Here is a 25,256-nt window from a genome sequence, read left to right as displayed (position 1 = left end):
CAGGCAATGGGGATGGATTATAATCTTTGTTCGTGTGTGTGGAGTGACTGACGCAGATGTTTGTACAATGGGTGCTTTATAATGTGACAAAAAACTTTCAAACTAAGTGGGCAGCATCGCTTGCATGAAGGATGCCTTCCAAAGTACCATCAGTCCTCCCCTTCAGGAGCTTGGGGCACAAAAACACCGATCCTCACACGTGAGGGCACAGTGGAGTCTGAAAATCCAAACCAAGGTGCATCGTGGGGCTCTGAGCCCTTGAACCCAGAGCTGCTACAGACAACAGATGCCCCAGACAGCACCTTCCCCATTATCGACCCCGTGTTCTTCAGTGCCACCGCAGCAGTGACCATAAGCAGCCCTGGCCTGGCTGTCGTGTCCGGGCCCGATGATGATGAGGGAGGGATGAGCACCACCACAAGCGGCGGCCGCCCTCAGGCTGCCCTCAGCGCGGCCGCCATCGCACCACAAAACACGAGCGGTGCCTCCGGCACTGGGCAGAGCAGGGGTACCACGGCTGGGGAGGGCTGCGGGAAGGGGTCGGGCACAGCAGGCGGGGCAGCGCCGAGCACCGCTCCCAGCGCCCCGCGGTGCCGCCCCAGCGCGCTTCACCGGCCGGGCCGTTCCCGCCGCGCCGCCATTGGCTGCGATTGGCGCCGGGGCGCCACAATGGGTGGGGCGAGGCCGCCGCACCACACGAGGCCGCGGGCGCGAGGCGAGGGCGCGCAGGGCCCCGGTCCCGGTCACCGCTCCCCGCGGCCGCGCTGCGAGCTCGGGACTCACCCCCGGGGCGATTCGGCGGAGGCCCGAGCCCCCCTCGGCAGGTACGCGGCGGGCCCCGGGCCGGGCCGGGGGCGCCTCAGGCGGTGGCAGCCTCAGGGTGCCGGCTGTGACGCCCCCTGGCGGACGCGGGGGCCGGGGCGGGGTCCGGCGGACAGCGCTGGGCCATGGCCTCACGGGCCTCTGCAGACACCGGCCCTGCCACATCCCAGCCCTAAACCATTGGGATAGCGCGAAGAGAGCAGGCAGGCGCTGGTCCCCGAGTCCCCAGCACGACGCTGTCTGTCCCTGCAGGACGGCCATGGGCTCTCCCACAGCCAGCCCGCAGCTGCTGTACCGCAGCACCCGCCTGCTGCGCACGGCCTTCCAGCACCTCTACCAGCAGCAGCAGCGAGCCGACGTCTTCTGCGATGTGGTCCTGTGGGCTGAAGGTGAGAGGGCAGCAATGCCTGGGGAGGGGCCAGCACGCCTGAGGAGCTGCAGGCAGGGTCTCTGCAATCCCCTGGGAAAGATTGGGGTGAGCAGGAAGGGCTGCAGGGCAGTAACAGCCACTGTTGCTTTGCAGGCGAGGCAGTGGTGGCCCACTGCAGTGTTCTCTCCGTCTGCAGCCCCTTCTTCATGGAGCAGCTGGGCCGGGAGCTACCCCCCCAGGGTTGCAGGGTGGCGCTGGAGCTGGCGGGGCTGAAGATTGGGGTGCTGCGCAAGCTGGTGCGCTTCTTCTACACTGCCGAGCTGGAGGTCACGCAGGAGGAGGTGCACGAGGTGCTGGCAGCTGCCCGCCGCCTCCGTGTCACCGAGCTCGAGTCACTGCAGCTCTGGGGAGGACGCCTGGTGAGACTGAGACCCCAGCGGCAGCTCGACCGCTCCTGCCTGCATTCCACTCAGGAAGTCTCCACCGTGGGGGCACCTGGCTCAGCTGAGCCTGGCAGTGCCAGCTCTGGGGTGTCCCCCCAGAGGCAGCCACACTCTCTGGGGCACTCACACCCCAGCCCCATCAGGCGGATGAGGCTGCGGAAGGTGCAGCAATGGGGGCGCTGGGAGGTGGTGCAGGAGGTGCAGCCCCCTGCCGTGCCTCCAGCAGTGCTGGTGGGGGATGTGGGGGTGACAGAAGCACAGCCCCCCCCGGAAGTGGATGCCCGGGAGGTGAGTGAGTGCTCCCCAACCCGGCAGCTCCCCAGTGCAAATGGGATGCAACAGTGTGGGGACTCCCCTGTGTCCTCGCAGGGCTGCCAGCAGGTAGTGCCCCCGGGGATCCCTGGAAGTGACGCCAAGGAGGAAGAGGTGGATGTGGGAACAGTGGAGCTATTCCTGCCCCCTAGCACAGTGTGCCTCTGGCCCAGTCCCTCATCTGAGTCAGAAGAGGAGGTGGATGTCCTCACCTAGAGGGGGCTGTCTCTGCCTCTCCCCCACCAGTGCCTGTACCCCTTGTGCTGCATGTCCTTGAAATAAAGGGCTGGAGCTGTGCTGTGGAGTACTAAACTTTATTGGAGACTGGGGGGACAACGGGGTGTGGAGGGAGCCAGGGGTCTGGCAGTGGCAGAGCTGCAACATCAGGGACGGGACTGGGGCAGGTGGGTGCCCCCCACTTGGTCTCGCCTCTTCATGGATGCTCATGCCGCCTGTGCCGATCCTGGCTTGGCTGTGGAGAGAGGGAAGTCGGTCCCTGTTGGTCCCATCCCTGCCCTATCCCATCCCAGTCCCATCCCCGCTCACCTGGCCAACACCTCTATGCCAAGCTGCTCTTCAGGGCTTCCACTACTGTCTCCGGCTGGGGAAACTTCAGCTTGCGGGGGGGCCCCTTCCGGATACCGCTCCACAGCTCCACGGCTGCAGAGGTAAGGGACATTATGGGATATGGGGTGCCGGGGAGCCCCCCGCCCCCTGCCCAGCACTTACTGCTGCCGTCCTCCTTCACCAGGGACACCTCGAAGCTGTTCCTGCGCGGCGGCCGGGGGTTGATGTCCACGGGGAGGTGGGCCATGGCCCCGCGCAGGGCCGCGCTCACCGCCGCCGCGTTCCGCCCGAACACGCGTCAGCTCTTGCTGCGGGGACACGGCGGTCAGCGACCCGGGGGCACCCAAGGGCCTCACGCCACCCTCGGCGCCTCGGCCGCTCACCAGTGCTCGATGACGACGCGGGGGCCGATGTCCCCGGGGCTGCCCTCCTCTTGGGCCTGGGCCCGCGCCCGCTTCTGCGGAGCTCCCACCGTCTCCGGTGCCTCGGCCGCCGCCGGCTGCTGGGCTCCGCGCTTCCTCCCGCGGGGAGCCATCCTGGGAGAGCCGAGGCGGTGGAGCCTAGGCCGGAGCAGGAAGGGGGCTGCAGGAACGCCTCTCCGGGGTGAGAAGGGAGCTCAGGTACCCCGCTGTCCGGGGAGTGAAAAGTGGGTCCCTGTGGGGACACTGCTGTGGCAGAGGGCCCGGAAGGGCCAGTCCCCGGCGATACGCCACCGGGGGAAATGAGGTCCCCGCCGGGATCCTGCTGCGGAGGGCGGGAGGCGGCTCCGCGGGGATCCCGCCGCGGTGTGAGGCTGGGGAGAGCAGGGCAGAGAGGCGGGGCCCGGGGAAGGAGCGGACAGACGCGGGGGCAGCAGCGGCCGCGCCGCCTCCTACCTGCCGCTGGCCACGTGCGGGAGCGCGCGCCGCCGGGGGCGGGGCCGGAACGGGCGGGACCGAGGAGGGCACCGGAGCCTCCGGTGGGCTCCGGTTCCGCCCGCGCCGCCCCGGCCAATCAGAGCGCGCCGGCTCCGCACGGCCCCGCCCCCATGCGCGGTCCCGGGCCGGGGACACGGACACGGACACGGACACGGACACGGACACGGACACGGGATGGACCGTTTATTGTCAGCGATGGATGAGAGTGAGCGTTAACCGAGGCGGGGCCCCTCCTACCGCCCTGCCCGCACGCGGCCGGGGGGCACCGCTGCTTTCCCGGGGCTCAGCCGGGACAAGTCCGCACGGAGAGCGGCTCCGGGCGGGGCTGCGCAGGCCCGCGGGGCCGCTGCCACCAGGCTGATGGTGACATAGTGATGGGCGACAGTACAGGGCAGCTTCTACTTGTCCTTCTTGGTCTCCTGAGCTGCAGCGGGCACAGCTGGGGGCTCCTCAGGCCCTTCCTCCCGCGGCTTCGACTGCTTCTTGGCCTTCTGGTAGAGCTCGTTGAGGTTGAACTCCCGGATCACATTCTCCTGTGGCCAGGAGGTAGCATCAGCACCACTGGGACCTCGTGCTCCCCCCTTCTTCCCAGGCACAGGCTGGGCAGGAGAACAGAGGGCTGCAGGGTCCCACCCACCTCAGAGAAGGTCCAGGACACAGCCCGACCCTTCTTGTCGATCTGCGGTCGCCGCATGATCTCTGTCCCACCCTGGAAGAGGATGAGGGTGGGCAGCTGCTTGGTGAGAGGCGAGGTGCTGACCTTGTACCTGTGTCAGGACAAGCCCACAGTGACCCTCAGGCAGCTTGAGAGGGCAGGAGGATCACAGGGACTGCCCCAGAGTGAGCCCTGCTTGCCCAGGTTGCGTTCCCCACACCTGGTGCTGACGTCCGTGTACCGGCCAACATCCACCTTCCCAAACTGGAGTCCTGAGCAGTTGTACCTGGGCAGGATGGGGACACAGGGCTGTGAGAGACACAGGGGACCACAGGCCCCATTACACCCAAGATTCCAGTGGATGCCACTCACTTGAGAGAGAGGTCAGCGAAGATGGGGGCAAAGGACTGGCACTCACTGGACCAGTTGGCAAAGAACTCAACAATCCATGTCACCCGCTTGTCCCTCTCCAGCTCCTCCTGCCACAGGGGCATGGGCTTAGGGGGGCGAGGGCAGAGACCCCCAAAAGCCCCAGGGCTGGGGAGATACTCACATCGATGGTCTTGTCACTAAAGTACTTGATGTATTCGGGGCCCATGTAAAGGGGTGGCTTGCAGGTCATCAGGAACACTGGAATGACAGCACCCTGAGCCCCCCGGCGCCAGGAGGGCCAGGCTGGGCCTGGGACAGAGCTCCTCCACCCCAGTGCAGTGAGGGGAGCCAGGAGAAGGCGGATGTAGGGCAGGAAGACATGCAGGCTCACCTATGCAGAGAGTGAGGTAGAGCAGCCCCATGCGGATGTCGAGGCGGAAGAACAGGATGGCGTTGGCCACTTTGCTGAACATGAAAATATTCCCGATGTGCTGCTCCACGGTGACTGTGATGTGGAGACAGGAATAAGGCATGGGAGAAATTTCAGGGAGGGCTGGATCTGGTCCTCCAGACACCACCCCATGCAGCTCCTTGGAGGAGACCCCATAAGCAGCCCCAGCCCCACAAGTCCCCCTGACTCACTGGAGCGCCGGTTCTTCATCATGACAATGGCGCTGAGGAACATGAGGATCTCCACCTCCCTCTGGCACAAAGAAGGGACAGCATGAGCTGGAAGTGCCCAGGACACCTTGAAGCCATACTAGGCCTGGCCTGGCACAGGGACCCGTGGCCATGCCAGGCCCTACTGGTCCCAAGGCCCTGCCACAGCCCAGAGTCTTCAGCCCCCCCCCGGATGAGAACAGCGAGCAGAGGGGCTGCCCTGGGGCCACGGGCTCGACCAGAGCCTGCGGGTGCCTCTCAGCTGTAGGGGAACACCGCAGAGCATCGCCAGGGGCTACCGGGCATCTCCTCTCTCAGCCAGGCCGCGGTGCTGTGAGGAGGGGAGCCAAGCTAGGGCCGGGGCGCTGTGAGGAGGGGAGCCAAGCCAGGGCCGGGGCTGTGGGGACAGGACCGGGGACAGCCCAGGGATGCGGGGACAGGCCCGGGGACAGGCCGCACCGCCTCACCCAGTCAAAGTCACACGGGTTGCCATCCTCCCGCTGCGAGGGGAGCCCGCGGCAGAGCGGCGGGACCTTGCGCACGATCAGGAAAGCGGCGGCGAGCAGCGCGGAGAGCGGGTAGTAGGGCTGGGCGAGCCATCGGCAGAGCCCGGGCAGCCCCCAAATCAGCGCCAGCAGCGGCGCCACCACCGCCATCTTCCCTCCGCCCCGCTCACTGCCGGGGGCGGGGTCTCCCGCGCCGGCCAATGGCGAGCGGCGAGGCGGGCGCTCCCGCGCGCGCGGACCAATGAGAGGAGAGAGGGGAGCGGCCAATCAGAAGGCTGGGATGAGTCTCTCTTAGCAACGGGGGGCAGGGGCGGTGTGGGGGCGGCGCTCGGCCAATGGCGGGGCGGGGCGGCCCGGCGCGGGGCACGCCGGGAACATGGAGAACTTCTCGGCGCTGTTCGGCGCGGCCGAGCCGCCGCCCGCCGCCGCCGCCGCGCTCGGATTCGGGCCCGCCAAGGCGCCGGGCGCCGGAACCGCGCCGCCGCCCGCTGCCTCGGCCGCCGCGCCGCCGCCGGGCGAGGACGCGGCCCGCAAGGCCGCCGGCGGCCCCTTCTACCTGCTGCGAGAGCTGCCAGGTGCGGGCGGGCCGCGGGGCTGGGCGGGTACCGCGCTCGGCCAATCAGCGCGGCGAACCGCGGCCGCGGGGGAAACTGACGGCGCCAGGAGCCAATGAGGTTGCGGGGGCGGGGCAGCGCAACGCGCGGTCCGGTGGGGAAGTGGGCGGCGGGGGAGCCCCGGGGCCGGGGGTCCCGGTGCTCGGGGGCTGCAGGGTGTCCCGGAGCCTCGGCTCGGCTGGGGAGAGGGACCTGGGCTGCCGTCGGGGCGTTTCCCCCTCCCCAAGCTCTCCTGCGGCCGCACAGGCACTACGGAGCTGACGGGCAGCACCAACCTGATCACACACTATAACCTGGAGCACGCCTACAACAAGTTCTGCGGGAAGAAGGTGAAGGAGAAGCTCAGCAACTTCCTCCCCGACCTGCCCGGCATGATCGACCTGCCCGGCTCCCACGACAGCAGCAGCCTGCGCTCGCTCATCGAGAAGCCGCCCATCTGCGGCAGCTCCTTCACGCCGCTCACGGGTGCCATGCTGACCGGCTTCCGCCTGCACGCCGGCCCGGTGAGCCCCGGGGTATGGAGCCGGAGGGGCGGGAGGGGCCCGGCGTGGTCTGACCAGTCTTTTTTCTCCACAGCTGCCCGAGCAGTGCCGGCTGATGCACATCCAGCCGCCTAAGAAGAAGAACAAGCACAAGCACAAACAGAGCCGCACGCAGGACCCCGTTCCCCCAGGTAAGGGTGCCACAGCCGCCTCCCTGCTCCCCTTCAGCACCGGCAGAGCATCGGCTCATCCGGCACTTCCGCTTCTCCAGAAACCCCCTCAGACTCCGACCACAAGAAGAAAAAGAAGAAAAAAGAGGAGGATCCAGAGCGGAAGAGGAAGAAGAAAGAGAAGAAGAAAAAGAAGGTGAGTGGCAAGGCCAGGGTGCAGTGCCCAGCCCGTGGACCTCGGAGGGGCGCTGTGAGTGGCCATCCCCAAGGGGCTGCTGCCCAGCAGCTCTCACAGCTTCTGTCTGTCCTTCCTCCACAGAACCGGCACAGCCCGGAGCACCCGGGGGTGGGCAGCTCCCAGGCCAGCAGCAGCTTACGGTGAAACCACGCCGGTGACGCCCTGGGGATCCCCCGGCCCATGGGAACAGCCCCGGCTGACCCCAGGGACACTGGGGCTGCCCTGCCCCCCCCGGCTAAGAGGACACCCCTGCAGCCCCTCCAGGACCAGGGGCACGGACTCTGTGGGTGCTGACCTTGGGCTTTTGTACCTGAAGAACCTGGAGCATCAAAGCCTTTTTTTAGACACCTTTGAACTTCTGCTGTGAGGAGGGGCTGGTGGCCATGGCTGCTGTGACCCTCAGCTGTCACAGTGGAGCCCCAAACCAAGGTGTCCCTGGAACATGCAGGTGCCCTCCTTTGGATCCCAAACCTCACCAGCACCCATGACACCTTCCCTGGAGCCTCTTTTCCCATGCCTGGAAAATCCTTACCTTCTCTGGGAGCAGAGTTTGCCTCAAGTTGAGCCTCCCCAGAACTGGGCCAGGCTCAGCTCTTACCAGACCCCCTTCTCTCTCTCCCTCGGGATGGGGGGGAAGGCTGAAACCCTGAGGATCAGGAGCCTTGGAGGGGCTGCTCCATCCCTGGACACCAAACAAAGCACACGCACGGCCCCGGGGTGGCTCATTAAATATCCTTTTATTCCTTGTTTTTAAAATGGCTGATAATAATAAAAAACCCTGGCGTGGCTGTGCGGGGCCACGGGAGCTATTGCCGTAGAGAAAGAGTCCGGTAGTGCCGGCAGGGCTTTGGGGACAGGGAGCACGGGGCTCCTTGGCTGTGTTTTTTTGGCATGTGAAGAGAAAATATTGCTTTCTGGGGATGCACCTGCCTCTTCCCCGAGCGAGCGGAAATAAAAACACCCCTGCGACAGCGAGAAACCTCCTCGGAATCATTAACAGAAACAAAAAAAGGCAACAAAACCAACAACCCCCCCACCCCGACCACAGCCCCTGGGGAAAGAACAAAGAGCAAAAACTGCGGGTGGGGGACGCTGGGGCTTCTGCACCAGCTCGGGATGGGGGTGTGGGGGTGCTGCCCCCACCCTGCCTCCACCCTGGGCCCCCCAGGGGGGCTGGAGGCTGTGGACACCACGGATCAGGGAGGGGAGTGTCCGAGGATGGGTACCTGGCACCCCATGGCCCCCTTCAGGGAGGGAACAGTGACACCCAGCACCTACCACAGCTCCTTCCATGGGTGCAGGAGGCAGCCCCACGTCCCTCCTTTGGGGACAGGGACAAGGTGGGGGGGCCCAGGCCCTGAGCAGGGTAGTTTCTTCCTCTCTCTGGGTAAGATATATAATTTCTGCTTCTTTTTTTTTTTTAATATTTATATTTATATATATAGATATTTATATATACACACACCTGGTAACTCGGAAAGAGAAAAAAAATAGAATCCGTAACAATAATAATAAAAAAAAGTATTCTGGTTTAAAAACAATCCGTTCCTACCACGCCAGGCGAGCGGGTGATTGCACAAGGCCCACAAGTGGCTGGCGCAGCCAAGGCGGTGCCGGGGCTGCGGTTCCCCCCCACCCCCGAGCCCTCCCCGAGCCCCCCCGCGGGTGTGTGCCAGCCCCCGTGGCCTGGGGGGCAGAGGGAGCAGCAGGGGGGACCCGCCCGGCTCTCCCGGGAGTCCACAAGCGTCCGGGCACGGCGGGTCCCTGGGGGCCGCCGGGGAGGAGGGGAGGGGGCGCGGCTCTGCCCCTCATACCGAGATCTCGTAGGTGGTGCCCCCCACACCCGAGACCTTCTTGACACCTCCGCGGGTGGGGCTGCTGAGGGGCACCGGCCCCGGGCCCGGTGGGGCCGAGCCCAGGCTCTTGGGCTGCCCGTTGGACTTGCTGTAGGCTGTTCTCATCTGCACCTCGTCCCTGCGGGAAGGAAGCACAGACACTGGGTCAGAAGGGGGGACAGGTCACTGGCACCCAGTATTGCCACAGCCCTGCCCACCCCAGGGACCACCAGCACCCACTCCGGATTCCGAGGGACCCGTGGGGCGACTGAGGAGGTGTGGGGGGCACCAGCTCTCAGAGGAGCAGGAAGATTTCAGCTGCTCTTCCCAGCATCTCTCCCCAGGGAGGGGTGTTCTGCTGCCCCAGGGGCTTGGAGGGACACTATGTGGGGGTGTCCCCACAGGCCACAGACGCCCATGCGCCATCACGGTACTCACTTTGGTGCCAGTAAGGGCTGCAAGGCCACCTCCTCGGTGTCGGGGCCGCCGGCCTGAGAGGCTGTTTTTTGGCTGCTGTAAGACACGGATTTGCCCAGGTGGGGGGCGGCGGGCTGGTCGGGGGAGCCCAGCGAGCGCACCCGCAGCGCCGGCGGGGGCTCGGGCTTGCCGAAGCGGGGCAGGGCCGGGCGGGTGAGCGGGTTCTTGCCCAGGGGCGAGCGCTTCGAATCGTCCGAGGAGGAGCTGGTGCGGGGGGCGTTGCTGGAGCCCGGCGTCGACTGGATGCCCGAGTCCGCCAGCCCCGCGTCCTCCTCCCGGCCCGGGGCCGGCGGCTGCTGCAGCAGCTTCTCCCGTTCCTGGATGGAGGCCACGATGTGGCGGGAGAGATTGTCATAGCGCACGGGCGAGGGCTCCCGTGGCACCGCGTGCTTGGGGGAGGCAGCGCTGGCGAAGCGGCCGTGCAGGTCGGTCTCTCGCTGCTGGGCGATGCGGGCCGACAGGAAGGGCGAGGTGTAGCCCACCGGCGGCTCGGGCTCCGGGCCCGCCTGCACCGACTCGAAGTCGGGGCTGTCGGAGGGCGTGAGCAGGCTGTCGTATGAGAGGCTGCCGTTACGCGTCTGGTTCACCAGGCTCTTGTAGGAGGTGGAGGTGGTGCCCTCCGAGCGGATAGACTGCAGGTGGCCCGTCTCAAAGCCCGTGCCCTGGGCTGACTTGAGGCTGGAGGAGCGGGAGCCGCTGGAGAGAGGGTCAAAGTGGAAGCTCTTGCCAAAGGTGGGTGAGCGGAAGCTCTCTGGTTCCAGGCTTGGCTCTGAGCGGTAGCTGGGCTTGTGGCCACTGTCACAGATGGAGTTGGGCTCCTTTAGGCTGTTCACTCGGCTCAGCTGAGGGGCAGAGGGGCAGCAAAGAATGACCACGGGGCCTCCTCATGGAGCTCCCAATGCATGCCCTAAACCCTTCCCACACTAGGAATGGGGTGGCATCCCCTCGGGGCTGGACCCCTGTGCTGGGCTCAGCCTTACCTTGGCACTGGTGGAGTGGGGCAGGGCCGCCGAGGTGCTGCTGCTGCTGTAACCGGGCCGGTACTTGTACATGGTGGGAGTCGGGGGGCTGTCCTTGCCTAGCAAGCCGCTGTCTGCGCCGGGAGAGAGGGGCACGCTAAGGGCGGCTGCGGGCGAGGAACGCGCCGAGCCCCCCCTTCCCTGCCTCAGAACCGACTCCGAGCCTGGGGCTGACAGACCAGGGACAGGGACGGGCAGCAGGGGAGGTGCACCAGGGTGGGAGAGACAGACTGGGAGGAAGGGTTCTCCCCACAGCCACATGTGTGGGGCTGGCACTTCTGTGCCCCTGCGGCAGCCCCGGCTGGGTGACACCCTGCGGATGCACGGCACGGGGGTGTCAGGGAGCTCAATGGGAAGCACACACACCACAAGCCTCACCGGGCAGCAGACCCCAGCCAGGGCTGGGAGAGCCGTGGGGTCTCCAGCTGCTGCAGAAAGCAGCTGCCACAGGCTCTGCCCATCACATCCCACCTCTGGCCAGGCCCACACGGAGCCAGACATAGATGCTCTGTGCCGCTGAGCCAGGCCCGCCACCACTTCGCCTCCTCCATCCTGGCAGCACGGTGGCTGCAAGGCACAGCTCCTGGTGGCTTCAGACAGCGCCATGCTGGCTCGGCCTCCGGCAGAGCAGATCTGACTGCGAGCATCCCCTGCAGGCTTCTCCAAGTGCAAGGGGCCACATACACCAGCCCAGGAATGCTGACGTGCTCCAGGTCTGCCCTATGGCCCTGGCTCCTGGTCTGCCTGCTGCAGCCCTGGGCTCCCCTCCCAGCGGCTGTCAAGGCTCTGGTGCCCTCCTTACCCTCAGTGGTGGCCAGGGTTAAGTGTGTCCTCAGGCCCGTGTAGCGGCTGAGGTCGGGCTTAGGTGGGGGTGGCGGCTCGGCGTCAGCAGACTGGCTCTCCGTCACCTCCAGGCTCCCCTTGGACTGCAGAGACAAAGCGCAGGCAGGGTCAGGAGGGGCCAAGGCCTCAGCCCCCCTGGGCTGGCAGGGCATGGACAGCGGCACTGGGGGCTCCCGCTGCCTCCCGGGCCATCTGACAGAACAGGGGGCAGTGTGTGCCCCGGGTGGGTGCTGGAAGTGCCAAGGAGGGGGAACCTGCAGAGGATGGGGAAGGATGGGACCAGTAAGGGCAATGGAGGGGGCAAGGCCTCATGTGTTCACTGCCACATGGGAGTAGGACAGTTTCCATGCCACGGGGACACAGAACAAGACGACATGGAGGGGGACAGGGAACGTGACCAGGCTCACTCGGTTCTCTACTCACGGATGCAGGCTTGCACCCCTGGGCTCCGTGGAGGGCCCCAGCGCAGGCAGCGCTGGTCCCCACCTTCCTCACCTTCGTCCTTTTCAGCTCTGTCTGGATACCATTGTCCATGATCTTGACAGTGATCTGACCGTCCGACACCTCGGGCCGCAGGAACGGGGGTCTCACCAGCACAGTCTGCTCAGCCTTGGGGCGCCCAAGGTACCTGGAGAGCGGGGAGAGGAAGGTCAGGCAGGGCCTGAAGCCTGGGATGGAGCAGTTTTTCCAGGGATGCAGAGGCCAGGCTCACCTGGGCGCTGGGGAGCTGCAGAGGACCCGGCTGACGTTCTTACAGCAACCATTGGTGAAGGGGTTGACGCCCCCGCGGAACTTGCCTGTCACCTGTGGGACAAAGGAGTGTCACAGCCAGCCATGCCAGCTCCCTAAGGACAACCCCCCAGGACCAGGATGGAGAACTCCAAGACCCTGCTCCTTTTCCTGGTGCCTGTTTCAGTGCTCACATACCCTTGAGGGGCTCAGGTCTCCTCAATTTCACCTCCTGGGCCCCTAGAGTGCCCACCTGGCTCCATCCTCTGACTGCACCCCCATGGATGCAGCTGCCTCTCAGTCACCCTGTGCTCTACCTCCCCAGCTCAGGGGCCTTACCCAGTTTTAATCCAGCTGTCCACACCCATCCTCTCCAGGGAAATCCCAAAATGTATCTGTAGGTGGCCTGGCCAGGCTGGCAGTTCCCTCACAGTCCCCTGGACATACCTGTTCATTGGTAGTGCGGCCCCTGGCCACGAGCACCACGTGGAAGCCTGTCAGGCCAGCGACGGGAATGAAGAAGAGCCCAGCCACGCACATCACCACCATCCTGCCGCAGCCAGCTAAGGAGCAGCCACAGCCCCGCTCGGCACCGCGCTGCCCCCAGACCCCGCGCCCCCTGCCCGCTGGCACTGCTCAGGAGGATACGTGACGGCCATGCGGACGCCGGAGAGCTCCTCCACCTGGTACAGGACGTAGAGCAGCCCAAAGCCGAAGACGCCCATGATGTGCATGGTGAGCGACAGCAGGAAGAGGAAGAAGTAGCGGTAGTTGCGCCGCCCGATGCAGTTGTTGACCCAGGGGCAGTGGTGGTCGAACTCCTGCGGGGATGGGGCTCAGTGAGGGGGTGCTCCCGGGGCTCCCTGCCCCATGGGGGGCTGGCGGAGGCCCCGGCAGCTCCTCACCTCCACGCAGTTGTCGCAGACGCTGCAGTGGGAGCAGCGCGGCGGGCGGTAGAAGCGGCAGGTCGCGCACCACTTCATGCGCACCTGGATGCCCTTGATCTCCACCGTCTTGTACAGCGGGGCCCGGAAATCGTCCTCTTTGTCCTCGTCTTCCTCAGCTGATGGGGACACCCCGGCACAGCATCAGGGCCTGGCCAGCCCCTGCCTGCCCAAGCCGAAGGCTCCCGGCATCACCTTCCTGTCACCTGGCACAGGGACAGCCAGGGAGCCCCAAACACAGGCCAGGGGGGGATCTCCCAGACCCTGCTCCAGGATCCTGACACTGCCTGAGCCCCAGGGACCCAACATGGGATTCTGAACCCAGAGCTGCCATCCCTGTAGCGCTTGTCACTGCCTGATCCCACCGGGCAGGGCGAGCAAGGCTCCTCACCAGCCTTTTGGGACACAGAAATCCCCTTTACTTCGGAGGAAGGGTGCAAGGAGGCAGCTCTTCCCAGCCAGAGCCAGACTCACCTCGTGGGAATATGCCCGGGTCCATGAAGGTGGCCATGCTGAAGTTGGCCAGCACAAAGAGGAAGACGACGGCATTGTAGGCGGGGATGATGGGGGACACATAGAGACTGAGTCCCGGGCACCTGTGGGCACAGCAGCTGTGAGACCCTCGGATCCCTCACTTGTGTCACTCCTGCCGCCTCCCTGCAGCACATCCCATGCCCACACTGCAGCCATTTCTACAGAACAGCCTGACCCCAGCCTGGGGAGCACCTGAGGGCCACAGTGGGATGTGCTCCAGGCATCCTTCAGGGAGCAAAATTCCCCTTTGGGACCCAACTGGAGGGTTCTACAGAGTAGTGGTGCTAGGAACAGAGAAAAGCAGGCCAATGGCACGGGGGGCACCCAGGGGACCTGCCAGAAAGCACAATGTCATCTTCCCTGTGCCCCACCAGCTGCTCAGGGGTAGAGAGGACTCTGTGAGGGGACATGAAACCAGCACCAGCTCTGGTGCCTCCAGAGCCACTCATGCTCCTCGCATCCCAGGGACAGCTCTAGCATGACATGGGGACTCCAGCCAGCACCCAGCTCCTCCAACAAGCCTGTGGGAGCACAGTGAGGGAATCACCCTGCTCCCTCCTGCCCCTGCTCAGGACAGTGGGCTTCCCCCTTGCAGGCGCCAGCGTAATTCCCTAATCTGCTTTGCTGCTGGGATTTAATCCCACAGATCTAGGGCAGCATCTGTCCCTCTCTTCCCCCCACCGGGCTAAGTGCCGATGGATTTAGGTGGCCGGAGCAGCGTGGGGCTAGGCGGGCAGGGCGACATATGGTGCCAGCGCCGTAATCCCCCACAGGTTGGGGTGAAGGGGCAGGCGCTGGCCCTGTCCCCTCCTCCACCACCACCCACGGAGCCGGGTCCCATCACCGGGTGAGGCAGCCCCGTCCTTGTCACAGCAGGTCTGAGAGCCATGGCAAGGCTCCAGCTGGGAACGAGCCCTTGGTGCAGGGCTCTGTCCCAGTTCAGTGCCCTGAGGAGGGCAGGGGGGCACCCCCGGGTGAGGAGTAGCAGCTGTGCCGGGGGGACTGCCCCAGGAGGGCAGGAGAAGCGGGCACACCCTTCCAGCACACACCTGGCAGCACAGAGGGCAAGGTGGGCAGGGTGCTCCCAGCACCGGGCACCGCTCCGTGCCCCAGGGAGGGTGGGAATCATCAGTGGGACCTGGTCTCACAGGCCAAGGCTGAGGCTGTCCCCATCCAGGCACAGGGATGAGAGAGCAGGAGGGCAGACTTTTGGTTGCAGGACATCCCTGGCAAGGAGGACAGTATGGCCAAGCCACCCACCACACTCCTCTTCCTCCTCCTCTCTGGCTCCCCCAGGTCCCACACACCACATCAAGTTCCTCCTGCAGACTGCCTTCGCCAAAGCCTCTTCCCCCCTCGTTCCTGAGGAGCCGCCCTGCTGGGCACCCTGGCTGCTGCCTCCCTGCTCCGTATCAGGCTGGCATCTCCCAGGATGGCATCTCCCGGGATGGCATCCCGGCATCTCCCGGCCCAGCCCCCCGAGCTCTGCCCTGAGCTGGGGAGCGGCTCCTCAAGCGGCACCGGCCATGCCGGCCCTGCTGCCTCCTCTGGAAGCCAGCCAGGCGGATTCTCCACAGCTGGGACGGGGTGGAGAGGAGGAGTCCTCTCCAATCTGTGCCCCAAAACCCTGGGAGAGCAGTGCTGGAGGCACAGAACCTACAGAACAGCACCAGGCCACAACCCAAGCAAAGGATGAATCACGGAGCCATGGAATGACAGAATTGTTCAGGTTGGAAAAACCCTCCAAGATCACTGATTCCAACTGCTTCCCCAGCACTGTCGGGGCCACCATTGAAATATGTCCCCAAGTGCCACAGCCACATGTTCTTTGGTGACTCCACCACTGGCCTGGGCTGAACAACCCTTTCCATGCGGAAATTTTCTCTACCATCCAAAGTAAACCTCTCCTGGCACCACCTGAGGCCGCTTCCTCTAGTCCCATCACTTGTTCCTTGGGAGAAGAGCCCAACCCCACCTAGGGGGTTGTAGAGAGTGAGGACACACCAGAACCAAGGACCCCATGTCCCTGAGCTGAGCTCCTACTCCACCTGGGAGAAGCCTCCCTGGCTCTGCTCTCTGCTGACAGAGAGGGCCAGGGGGCTCAGAGGAGGAAATGCCCTTCCAGGAACTGTGTGGAAGGAGCTCCTCTTTCCAGGAAGGGAAATCCCAGCCCAAAGGTTTGCTTGAAAGAGATGGAGGGGAGCCAGGAAGACCCATGCCCGGGCAGCCATCCCACACAGGGAACAGCCAACAGCCGGGCTGAGCCAAGCACACAGCCTGGATCCTGAGAGACAGAGCCCAGGGAGGGAGGGAAGGATCCAGCTGCCTTGGAAAGCTCTGGGGCACGCAGAGAGGGAAGGACCAGGGGAAGGGAACATCTCTGTGCTGTCTCAGCAGCCAGCCCTTCCTGGAGGGTCACAGAGCTCCTGGGGCAGGACAGTGCCCAGCAGGTTCCTGGGCTCAGACACACTGACAAGACCCCCTGGGTAGGATTCACAGGCCAGGGCAAGCACAAGACCCTCCCTAAGGAACACCAGGACCTGCTGCTTTCCTGGCTCCCTCACACACAGGGACCCCTGTGCTGTGGGAATCCCCCTGGAGCCAGACTACCTGGTGGCACCATGCTGGTGACCCCAAAGCCATGGAGTCACATCCTGGGACCATCCCCACCCACTGGAGGGATCAGGGTCCTCCACAGGGAGCAAAGGTGCTGCCCATCCCTGAGGGAACCTCCTTATCAGGAGAGTGATGTGTTCCTGCCTTTTGCTCTCCTGAACAGAGAGTGTGGGGCTGCAGGCACACAGGGCAGGAGGAGGAGGAGGAGGAGCAGGAGGGAGGCTCGTCACCATCGCCAGCCACGCAAGTCCTGCATCACCCATCGGGTTCCCCCTCAGGATCGGGATGCAACACACTCATGGCCAGAGGAGCTGTCGGGACTTGTCCCTGGCAGCACATGAGAGGACTTGGGGAACCTCGGGCACCATGAGTCACACCGGGATGAGACTGGCTTTTGGCTACCAGTCACGCCCGGAGAAGCCTGTCCCTCCCTGCTGGCATGCCTTCCCCAGCCCCTCAGGCCCTGCACTCTCCCAGGCACAGCCTCCCCTCCTGCCTGCTCCCCGGGGCTCGGACCCACCGGCTCTCCAGCTCCCCAAAGGCCTTGGCACAAACACAATCCCTGCTCGCCCTGACCCTCACACAAGTTTGGATCTGACTGGGAGCGGGCACGACACTGTGTCCCAGTAGCACTGCCAGCCCCAGGGAGGGGACAAGGAACCCAAGAGCCAACTGCACCAGGGGCTGGGACCAGTCAGTGGGGAGATGCAGGAATGGACAAATGGACCCCAAGGGGCAATTTCCATCCTAAATCAGCACCCATCTGAGAGCCCAGCAAGCCTGAGACCCCCCACTCATCCCAGGGGGAGGCAGGAACATCCCCTTTCCTGCTGCCCCTCCCCTCCAGGGCAACCGGCCTCATTTCCACAGCCACGTGCTCAGCAGCAGTTCCTAATTAAATTAATCAATTAAACAGAGTTCTTGGCCCAGAGATACAAATCCTGGAGGGACCAAAAGGCATCCAGTGGATAGGCTGGAAGCAAAGCAACCGGAGCCTTAAGAGCTGTGCCGACCCTTGGCTGCTCCTTGTTTTGGGGAGGCCTTCAAGAGCCCATCCTCACAGCTTCCATTGCACTTCCCAAAGGACCAGCCTTAGGTCGGATGCTGACAGGGGGAAGGGGTTCAGCAGCCAGGCTGCTGCTGACCAGGCAGGAAGGGGCACAGTGGCCCCCAGGATCACACAGGAGGCCAACCTCGAGCCCCACATCCCTGCCAACCTGCTCCAGCACCAGGCAGACCCTGTCCCACAGGAGCCATCCCGCGGGGAGCAGCGCGGCTCCCTCACGGCCCAGCCCGTGTGAACACCATGCCTGGGGTTTAATGGGATGTTCCGAAGTCGGATAAACAACATCGCTGACCTGCAATTACAGCGACCTGCCCAGGTGCTCCTGCCCCGGCCAAACCTGCTCCACGGCGCCAGCTCCGGCGCTGCTTCTCACCGCCCGCTGATAAGCGGCTGCTCCCGGCACTGATGGCACCCACGGCTGGGATGGGCTCGGGGTCCAGCTGTCCAGCAGCCACTGTGCCAAAACAGAGCCAGCCTGTCCCCTAAGGTCACACGCGGGGTGGCACACGCAGCTTGGAGGGCACCGCCTGTTCCCTTTGCTTCTCCTTCATCCCCCTGGCACAGGAGGAACAGTCAGGGACTTCCACAGGCATCTGGCAGCCTGGAGCAGCCAAACCCCCAGCCTGGGAGCCTGGTGACCACTCGGTGTCCCAGCAGGGGACAGCCACACGCTGCTGAGTGACACTGCCAGCTGCACCGGGCGCTGGATGGGGCGAACCAACCCTGCTCCCCTCTTTGGTCATCAAGTTCCCCTGTCCCTGCCCAGTGGCTGCCAAAGCCACACTGACCTTCCCACCACCAATGGCTCCTTCCCAGGGAATGGCAGCACCCATGGCACCTGTCCCTTTGGCCTCCCGCAGCTCCAGCTGATTCCTGTGGCCCCAGCAGGAAAACCCCAGGGAGCAGGAGACGCTCCCTGAAGTAGAGAGCAGATGCCCTTCCCACACCCTGCCAGAACCCCAGACACATCCCCACTGAGACCCCGGGGATGCCCTGCAGGATTTGGTGGCCATTCCAGCTGCCATGCTCTGGCTTTCCTGTCTGGCACACTGTGCCATAGTGCCAGCCACCCTCTGACAGACTCCCTCAGCACCTCTAGGTTCTGCTCCCCTGCCTGTCACCCCCTGGGCACGTCACCGAGGCACGTGTCACCAGGCAGGGAAGAGCAGCAGCCCAGGGATGTCACCACACCTCTCTAGTACACGGCACCATCTCCCAGCATGGTGGCCCCCCAAAGCCCCAGTGACCAGCTGGCCATTTCCCTGGTGGCCTCTCCAGGGCAGGGGAACCCTCATTGCCCCAGGGCAGGGGACTGAACACAGCAAGTGATCCGCACAGGGGTCAGAGTTCTCCGCCCTGAACTTTCCTTTATGGCTCACAAATCGATTATGAAACTAAAAATAACACGTATTCTGCCCCGGCCCACCAATCCACCTCGCCTGGCTCCAAAGGAGAAAGTAATCCATGTGTTTTCCACCCACAGGTCACAAACCACTTCCCAACCCAGCTGAGTGGTGCCTCACCAGGACTGCCAGCATGCAATTTCCCCTGGGAAGACTCATGGAGTGAAATGGCTCCTGCTGTGGCTGCAGCACCCAGAGCACAATATCTCCCCCCCTCTGGGAGGAAATCCCAGCTCCTGTCCCCTGTCCTCGCCAGCCCTCCCCGCTCTGGCCCAGCAGCTGGGACTCACGTGAAGGCGAAGAAGAGGGTGGTGGCTCCCACTAGGAAGATGGCAGCAGCGGAGACCGGGACGTACTTGCTGGGTTTGAATCTCTTTCCAGAGGCTGCTGGCATGTTGGAGCTGTGGTGGGGGGTCCGCCCCGCAGCATAGCCCAGGCCCCAGGGGACTCAGAGCAGGATGAGAAGGGGAGGGGGACAGGGGCTGACCCCTACCCTGCCCCCGTGCCTGCTCCTGGGGCGAGCTCCGACCGGGGCGGACAGTCCGGAGAAGGGTCTGGAGCGGGAGGCCCAGGAGAGGAGCCCACTCTAAGCTCTGCTCCCTGAGAGCTCACAGGCGCAGGGAAGGAGGGTTAAAAACATTAAAAATTCACAACAGAGAAGGAAATTTGGGCTTAGGACAACCGTTGGAGTGGGAATGCTGAGAGCCCTTCCAAGCCTCAGTCCAGGCAGCAGCCTACAGGGAACAGGACTCCCACAGGCAGGCTCTGAAGGGAGGGAATTCCCCAGGCTCGGGCAGGGTGCTTCCCAGCCAGCCAGCACCCCAAGAAGAGCACAGGATCAGCAAACTGCTTGCTAAAAAGCCACTCCGGGAGCCTCAGGGCAGCCACTTCTCCTTTTTAATCCGCCTCGGCTGTGCTGCAGCCCCCGGTGCTGCACGGGAGGAGGGGGTGGTCTCCAAGCAATCCCAGCTTCCTCACGGAGCTGCCGTGCCTCCTCCTCCTCCCCTCGCTGGAGGGGTCACGGAAACACTCTCCCTGATTTCACTGGGATCTGGGGCTGGCTGGCGGTGGCCGTTTAATTTTATTTATTTCTCTCTTGTCTGTTAAAGCCGAGGAACAGCTGGTGCAAGGTTGAGCTGTAAATCCTTTCTTTCGAGGGGGGCGGAGGGGAAGGTCTGGCGGATTGTGGGTTTTCCTACTTGCTCCTTTCTCTTGACCCCCCAGGCCCTTCCATGGGCTCAGTATCCACTTGGCAGTTGGGGAGCGACAGGAATTTCATTAAATCTTCTCTGCAGCAACCATTTCCCAGCAGGTGAATGGGAAGGGGGTGTTCAGGGAGCGTCTTTACAACCCCAACAGACACCAAAGGGTGGAAGTGGTGCTGAGCAGTTCTGTCTCACCCATGGCCCGGGCAGTGCTGGGGGAAACCTCAGTTTGTTCCAAACAGCTCCATTTTTCCCTTCCCCTTCCTTTGTTAAAATCCTTCTTCATTCATCCATCCATCCGTCTTTAAAAAAAAAAAAAACGACATAAAACCATTAAAACTCCAGGTCTGGTGTGCCACAGCTCACCTGGAAAAAACAACAACAGAAATTAGCATGGCAAGAGAAGGGATGGAGCCGGCTGTCATTAGCCACAACAGCCTGGCCACGGCGTCCCCCGTCCCAGCCCAGGGGCACTGGCTGCTGCAGAAACACCAAACCACCAACCACCAAGAAACCCACCCTGAGCCCTGGAAGGACTGGAGGGATACCGTGAATTTCTTCCTGCAGCTCCGGCTCAAATCCCAGCACCAGTGAGAGCTGGCTCCCTCAGGGGCAGCAGCCGAGCACAGGCTCCAGGACTTAACATAAGGGTGGACACCATAGGAGGAAAATACATCCAGGAATCTCACACCCTTCCCTGGAGGGCAGCAGACAGGAGAGGCCCATGGAAAACACCAATCCCATGATCAGAGGTGGCCATTGCAGCTCCAGATTCATCAGGAACTGCAGCGCCAGGACAAGGAGGAGCGGATTTGAAATGACAGAGCTCAGGGCTGGAAAGGATATTGGGAAGAAATCCTTCCCTGTGAGGGTGCTAAGGCCCTGGCACAGGTTGCCCAGAGGAGCTGTGGATGCCACATTCCTGGAAGTGTCCAAGGCCAGGCTCGATGGGATAGTGGAAGGTGTCCCTGCCCATGGCCCTGACCTGCCCCAAGCAGCCACAAGCCCATCATCCATCATATCCCACCGGTTCCTGCTGCTACAGCCACCACTCCTCACCTTGCCACGGTCTGTCACCTTGCTGCCTCCATGGCACTGCAGGTCCAAGCACAGCCTACAGCTCACTCCTTTCTCCCTTTCAGCTTTCTCTGCCTCCCCAATTGCTCCTTCGGGGTGGGCAGGGAGCTCTCTAGCACTGACTAAACGTGGGTGAAGGTTGGGAGAGCTGCGGCACCCAATTAAAGACAGCTTTAATGACAAGGATGTGTTACCACCAAGCGGGTTCAGCCCCAGCTCACGGCCACTCTGCCTGACTCACCCAGGAACAGCTCCTGCCACTCGGCCTCTGCAGGACCGAAGCTCAACTTCCCACTCCTAGGTTTCCCTGCCCTTGGGAGTGAGAGGAAATGTGGGGCTAATGCTCTGCCCGGCAGGGAATGTGCAGGTTTCACCTGGCAGCAGCTCCTGAGAGGAGCAAATTGAACAGTAACACCAGGGAAAGCTGTTTTCCGTAGCAGGAACAGAGTTCCCTGGAGAGCAGCCGTTTCCCAGCCCCGCTCTGCCTGTTTGGGGAAGAGCCCAACACCCCACAGAGCCGAGCCCAACAGCAATTCCAGGGATGGGCTATCGGAAGTCCAGGCCTGACATCACGGCTGATTGCTTTAGCAGGAGTGATCTGCTCCCAGAGCACCCAGCCCTTTGAACGCTCCGCCATGGAGGCACGGCCACACCTCAGGCTCAAACAGACGCTGCCAGGCAGAAGGAGCTGTTCCCTGATAATTCCTCCTCCAGAGATCCCCACCCTGCCCTCACAGGGTGCCATGGGCATGCGCTTTGTGGCCCTGCTCTGCCCCAGCCCCCCCAGCCAGAGATCCAGGCACTCCAGCCCTTCCACTGGGTGATCTCTGTGGAGCTGTGCGTGCCAGAGCCAGCTCCCCATGGAATCAGGTACTCATGGGACAGGCCCTCTCAGGAGGGGGAGAGCCCCAGTGCTGTCATTAGGGACATCCCAGTGAGAAGCAATGCAAATGCATCCCTGCTCCAGCTGCCTGTGCCCAGAATAACTCCACAACTCATCAAACAGGAGCCCATTCCAGCTCCCAGAGCCACCACACTACTCCCGGGAATGCCTTCCTGATCCCCCTGGCATGCTGAGACCCCGCAGGACTCCCCAGCCCCAGCCCTGCTGCAGAGGCCCGGGCAGAAGCTGTCAAAGTGCAGCACAGTGTGCCAGGATCTCTGCTCTGCAATCCTTAAGGGGTCCAGGAAAAACATAAGGAAAATCCACCTCAAATTCCCACAGATTACAGTAATTCGGGTCACAATTCTCCCAAAAACACATATTCTTTCCCAGCCATCCCCTTTCCCAGCCCTACAACCTGCCCACTTCTGGTTAACCAACCCTTCCTTTCCCTCTACCTTTGCCCCAAATTCTCTGTCTCACTGGCCACTTTGTCCCTATCCACAAAGCCCACTCAGACTTCCCTGCTCCAAAGAGCCCCCAACTCATCTTGCTTACCTGTGGCCTACTTGGGCTTTGCTCTCGCCTTCCATTCCTTTCCCTCTGCCAATTCCAGCCCAGCAACTCCTCCTCTCCCACTGCTCCTCCAGACCTGCCCTGCTCCTTCCTCCTCCAGCGCCTGTGTCACTGCTCACTCCCCCTCCCCTCACCCTCAGAAATTCCACCTGGTTTTCCCATCCCAGCACCTCCCTTTCGGAGCACTTTCCCAGTTCCACTCTGCTCAGCCACCTCCTGAGCAGACATCTCCACTCTCCAGGGTTTCCCTCCACTCTTACAGGCGAGCTGCTCCTGTTTGCTTCATCTCCATTTCTGGGGATTTCTTTTAATTCCAAATCCCCTCCCTCGAGATACGTGCAAGCACGACTGCTGCCACCTTCCATTTCTCTGAGCCTGCGTCTCCTTTTCTTGGTTCAAGGCCCTGTAAAGCCTCACAGATTTCCTCCTTTTCCTCCCCTCCCATCCCTGTGCTCCTCCTTCCCTGCTTCCCACCCCACTGCTGATCTGCTCCAGCCCCTCTCCAGCCTTCCCACATGTAGACAGGTGCTCCATGCTTTTTCCTTTCTGGAGCATGAGGCACTCCCCACCTCTGCTGTGATGGGGACACGTGTGACACAACTCCCGACATTCCCTCCACCCTCACTTCAGCTCCTCACTCTGCTCCCGTCCAGGAAGGAGGAAATGCATTAACCACCATGGCTCCTGCCACCCCGGGATCCACGGCACAGGCAGGACAGAGTTCCCTCCCGGTTACCGGCTCCCAAACCTGTGCCGCCCGCCGGGATCTGCAGCTCCTGACCCGCCCCGGTCCAGCCGAGTTCCCATGGCACAGGGCAAACACACAAACAATTCCTTCCACGTGAGGCAACTCCCAGACAGGGCAGATCCCAGCTGCACAGAGACGGGATGTGCTTCACCTGTTCCCACTTTGTTTTGATCGGCTGCACCCCAAAATTCCACAGAGCCATTCCAGAGCTCGCTGCCTGGCACCATGAGTGAGGGGCATTGAGGGAACAAGGACCTCCCACCTCCCTCTGCAGCTCCCTCTGCTCACCCTGTCCCTGTACAACCAGCTAACACTTCACACTCCAAAATCCATCAGAGGAAGTGCAAATTTTCCCAAACCTGGCACTGTGGCCAGAGCAATGCCAGCGTGAGATCCCCACTGGTCACTGCCCTGAGTCCAAACCAGAGCACCTGCCCCAACAGAGCAGTCTGGAGACACTTCCCTGCTCTTAATTCCAAAGGAGGATGCACAGCCACCCCTCGGCTCCAGGGCCATCCTGCACACCCACCTTTCTCCCAGGTGGATGTACAGAAGGGTCAACACAGAACCTGGAGAAATATTCCACTGCAGACAGCCAGAAGGCTGGAATCACTCCACACTTATCTCCTGCCCAGGGCTTACACCGCTCCCATCCTCCTTCCCCAGCCCATCCCGCTGGTTTACAGGGGATTAGCCCCATTTTATGGGCAAAGCAGGAGGAACAATGCCTCATCCATTGAGGCCGCATCCCAACGGGCCCCACAGCGAGCATGGACAGCATCAGCCTCTTGTCACTGTGTTAGGAGACACCAGGCACAGCGACAGGTGGGAATGTCCCCAAACAGGCCCCTCGCAGGGGAGTTCAAGGTCTTCCCTTGGACCCACCCAACCACCACCCTCTCCAATGCCAGATGGGGCTCCCGGCCTCGGGAACCAACGGGAATAAATGCCTGCTAAAGCAGCACCTGGGCCCGGCGGAAGGAGGGTGGTAACTGGATTAAGCTCAGAGGTTCCAAGATAACTCCGACTTTGATAGAGACAAGGCTCTGGTTGTACTTCAACACGCCCCAAAAAACCCGAGCAGCCCCTAGTGCGGAGAATCCCTGAAGCCCAAATGCAGCCGAGTGCCGGGGCGGGAGCCGGCAGATCCGGGGGAACCACTTCCCAGAGCCACGGGGAGCACAGGGCAGCCGATCCCCTCCCCAGTCGGCGCGGTGAGGGGGGCGGAACCCCGAGGCTGGGGACCGGCACAGCTCAGGTGTTTGGGAATCTGGGAATGCTGAGGAGAGGCCAGGCTGGACCGCTGCCAGCGCCGCCCAAAGCCGGAGCAGGGCCGGTACCGGTGCCGTGGGGAGAGGCCGTGCTGTAAGCAAGGGCTCCCCTGGGCACAGAGGCCGAGCTCCGGTGCCCCAAAGCAGCGCAGGGCGGCGTTCCCGGGGGCACCGGGGCCAGGCCGAGTGCGGGACAGCGCACGAGTCCCCGGGCGCTCCCTGCGGCCGCTCCCCGGCCCCGGGCGGTTTCCAGGCGGGGAACGAGCCCCGCTCCGGTGCGCTCGCCCCGCACCGTGCGCAGGGGCGGCCCCGGCCCGCGGGGCACCGCTCCCCTCCAGCCCCGCACCGCCGCTCCCTCAGCCACCGGCCCGGCTCCCCGCGGCACAGGAGGAGGTCCTGGTGCCGGCGGGGCCGCGGGCACGGCGGCCGGGGCAGGAGGAAGCGGCGCTCCCGTGCAGAGGCACCGCGACCAGCGGGCAGGCGGCCGTGCGGAACGGCGGAGCGGGGCCGCGGGCAGAGGGGCGGGCCGGGCAGGGGTCGGTGCCCGCTGGGGCGGCGGGCAGGAGGGTCCGCGGGCGGGGAGGGGGCACGGCCGGAGCCGCGCGCGGGGGAAGCCGCGGGGGTAGCGGCGGGGCGGGGGCGGTGGCGGCCGGGCCCCGGCGAGGGGGGCGAGGGAGCGGCGGGCCGGGGAGGCGGCGGCGGTGCCGGAGCGGCAGGGTCCCGGCGGGACGGCGCGGCCCACGTGACTCACCGGCAGGAGGCCGCGCGCGGCGGCGGCTCCGGGCTCGGACGGCGGCGGCTGCGGCGGGCGGGACGTCACGCGCGCGCGTGCGCACCGCGCCCCCCCGCGCGCCTCCATTGGCCGCCTCCCGCCGGCCCACCCCGGCCGCGGCGGCGCGCAT

At 63.8% G+C, this 25,256-nt stretch overlaps 5 protein-coding genes across 5 annotated transcripts; 2 read left to right on the top strand and 3 right to left on the bottom strand.

Moving 5' to 3' along the window:
- Positions 1–409: 409 nt before the first annotated feature.
- On the top strand, positions 410–2,243 carry BTBD18 (BTB domain containing 18). The gene is made up of 3 exons (XM_030273671.4): positions 410–824; positions 1,075–1,211; positions 1,346–2,243. The coding sequence occupies exons 1-3, from the start codon at positions 670–672 to the stop codon at positions 2,161–2,163; spliced, it is 1,110 nt and encodes a 369-aa protein (XP_030129531.4). The 5' UTR covers positions 410–669; the 3' UTR covers positions 2,164–2,243.
- Positions 2,244–2,245: 2 nt separating this feature from the next.
- SELENOH (selenoprotein H) lies at positions 2,246–3,503 on the bottom strand. The gene is made up of 5 exons (XM_072929593.1): positions 3,390–3,503; positions 2,898–3,074; positions 2,677–2,822; positions 2,494–2,607; positions 2,246–2,419 (listed from the first exon to the last, which is right to left on the bottom strand). The coding sequence occupies exons 2-4, from the start codon at positions 3,047–3,049 to the stop codon at positions 2,507–2,509; spliced, it is 399 nt and encodes a 132-aa protein (XP_072785694.1). The 5' UTR covers positions 3,050–3,074; positions 3,390–3,503; the 3' UTR covers positions 2,246–2,419; positions 2,494–2,506.
- A 96-nt stretch (positions 3,504–3,599) lies between these two features.
- TMX2 (thioredoxin related transmembrane protein 2) lies at positions 3,600–5,821 on the bottom strand. Its single transcript, XM_030273672.4, has 8 exons — positions 5,586–5,821; positions 5,101–5,161; positions 4,850–4,963; positions 4,640–4,716; positions 4,459–4,565; positions 4,307–4,372; positions 4,069–4,198; positions 3,600–3,964 (listed from the first exon to the last, which is right to left on the bottom strand). Exons 1-8 carry the CDS (start codon positions 5,772–5,774, stop codon positions 3,830–3,832), a joined length of 879 nt encoding a protein of 292 aa, XP_030129532.1. The 5' UTR covers positions 5,775–5,821; the 3' UTR covers positions 3,600–3,829.
- Positions 5,822–5,947: 126 nt separating this feature from the next.
- Positions 5,948–7,951, top strand: MED19 (mediator complex subunit 19). The gene is made up of 5 exons (XM_030273673.4): positions 5,948–6,199; positions 6,485–6,741; positions 6,815–6,911; positions 6,992–7,086; positions 7,210–7,951. The coding sequence occupies exons 1-5, from the start codon at positions 6,001–6,003 to the stop codon at positions 7,270–7,272; spliced, it is 711 nt and encodes a 236-aa protein (XP_030129533.3). The 5' UTR covers positions 5,948–6,000; the 3' UTR covers positions 7,273–7,951.
- On the bottom strand, positions 7,847–25,251 carry ZDHHC5 (zDHHC palmitoyltransferase 5). The gene is made up of 12 exons (XM_072929592.1): positions 25,106–25,251; positions 18,885–20,165; positions 13,450–13,571; positions 12,937–13,094; positions 12,680–12,852; positions 12,479–12,581; positions 12,015–12,106; positions 11,798–11,930; positions 11,262–11,385; positions 10,421–10,533; positions 9,402–10,282; positions 7,847–9,102 (listed from the first exon to the last, which is right to left on the bottom strand). The coding sequence occupies exons 2-12, from the start codon at positions 18,986–18,988 to the stop codon at positions 8,937–8,939; spliced, it is 2,169 nt and encodes a 722-aa protein (XP_072785693.1). The 5' UTR covers positions 18,989–20,165; positions 25,106–25,251; the 3' UTR covers positions 7,847–8,936.
- Between the last annotated feature and the right edge of the window lie 5 nt (positions 25,252–25,256).

This window comes from Taeniopygia guttata, chromosome 5 (assembly GCF_048771995.1).
Source record: "Taeniopygia guttata chromosome 5, bTaeGut7.mat, whole genome shotgun sequence".
NCBI lineage: Eukaryota > Metazoa > Chordata > Aves > Passeriformes > Estrildidae > Taeniopygia > Taeniopygia guttata.
Note: the sequence above shows the minus strand (reverse complement) of the source record. Positions and strands in the feature narration are given on the sequence as shown.

Coding starts and splice junctions, on each gene's coding strand:
- BTBD18 (XM_030273671.4), top strand. CDS start 670: ATGGGTGGGGCGAGGCCGCCGCACCACACGAGGCCGCGGGCGCGAGGC. Junction 825..1,074: donor GCCCGAGCCCCCCTCGGCAG/GTACGCGGCGGG, acceptor CTGTCCCTGCAG/GACGGCCATGGGCTCTCCCA. Junction 1,212..1,345: donor TGTGGTCCTGTGGGCTGAAG/GTGAGAGGGCAG, acceptor GTTGCTTTGCAG/GCGAGGCAGTGGTGGCCCAC.
- TMX2 (XM_030273672.4), bottom strand. CDS start 5,774: ATGGCGGTGGTGGCGCCGCTGCTGGCGCTGATTTGGGGGCTGCCCGGG. Junction 4,566..4,639: donor TTAGTGACAAGACCATCGAT/GTGAGTATCTCC, acceptor CCCCTGTGGCAG/GAGGAGCTGGAGAGGGACAA. Junction 4,373..4,458: donor TTCGCTGACCTCTCTCTCAA/GTGAGTGGCATC, acceptor CATCCTGCCCAG/GTACAACTGCTCAGGACTCC.
- MED19 (XM_030273673.4), top strand. CDS start 6,001: ATGGAGAACTTCTCGGCGCTGTTCGGCGCGGCCGAGCCGCCGCCCGCC. Junction 6,200..6,484: donor CCTGCTGCGAGAGCTGCCAG/GTGCGGGCGGGC, acceptor GCGGCCGCACAG/GCACTACGGAGCTGACGGGC. Junction 6,742..6,814: donor TCCGCCTGCACGCCGGCCCG/GTGAGCCCCGGG, acceptor TTTTCTCCACAG/CTGCCCGAGCAGTGCCGGCT.
- ZDHHC5 (XM_072929592.1), bottom strand. CDS start 18,988: ATGCCAGCAGCCTCTGGAAAGAGATTCAAACCCAGCAAGTACGTCCCG. Junction 12,853..12,936: donor TCTGCGACAACTGCGTGGAG/GTGAGGAGCTGC, acceptor CCATCCCCGCAG/GAGTTCGACCACCACTGCCC. Junction 10,534..11,261: donor AACCCTGGCCACCACTGAGG/GTAAGGAGGGCA, acceptor CTCCCGGCGCAG/ACAGCGGCTTGCTAGGCAAG.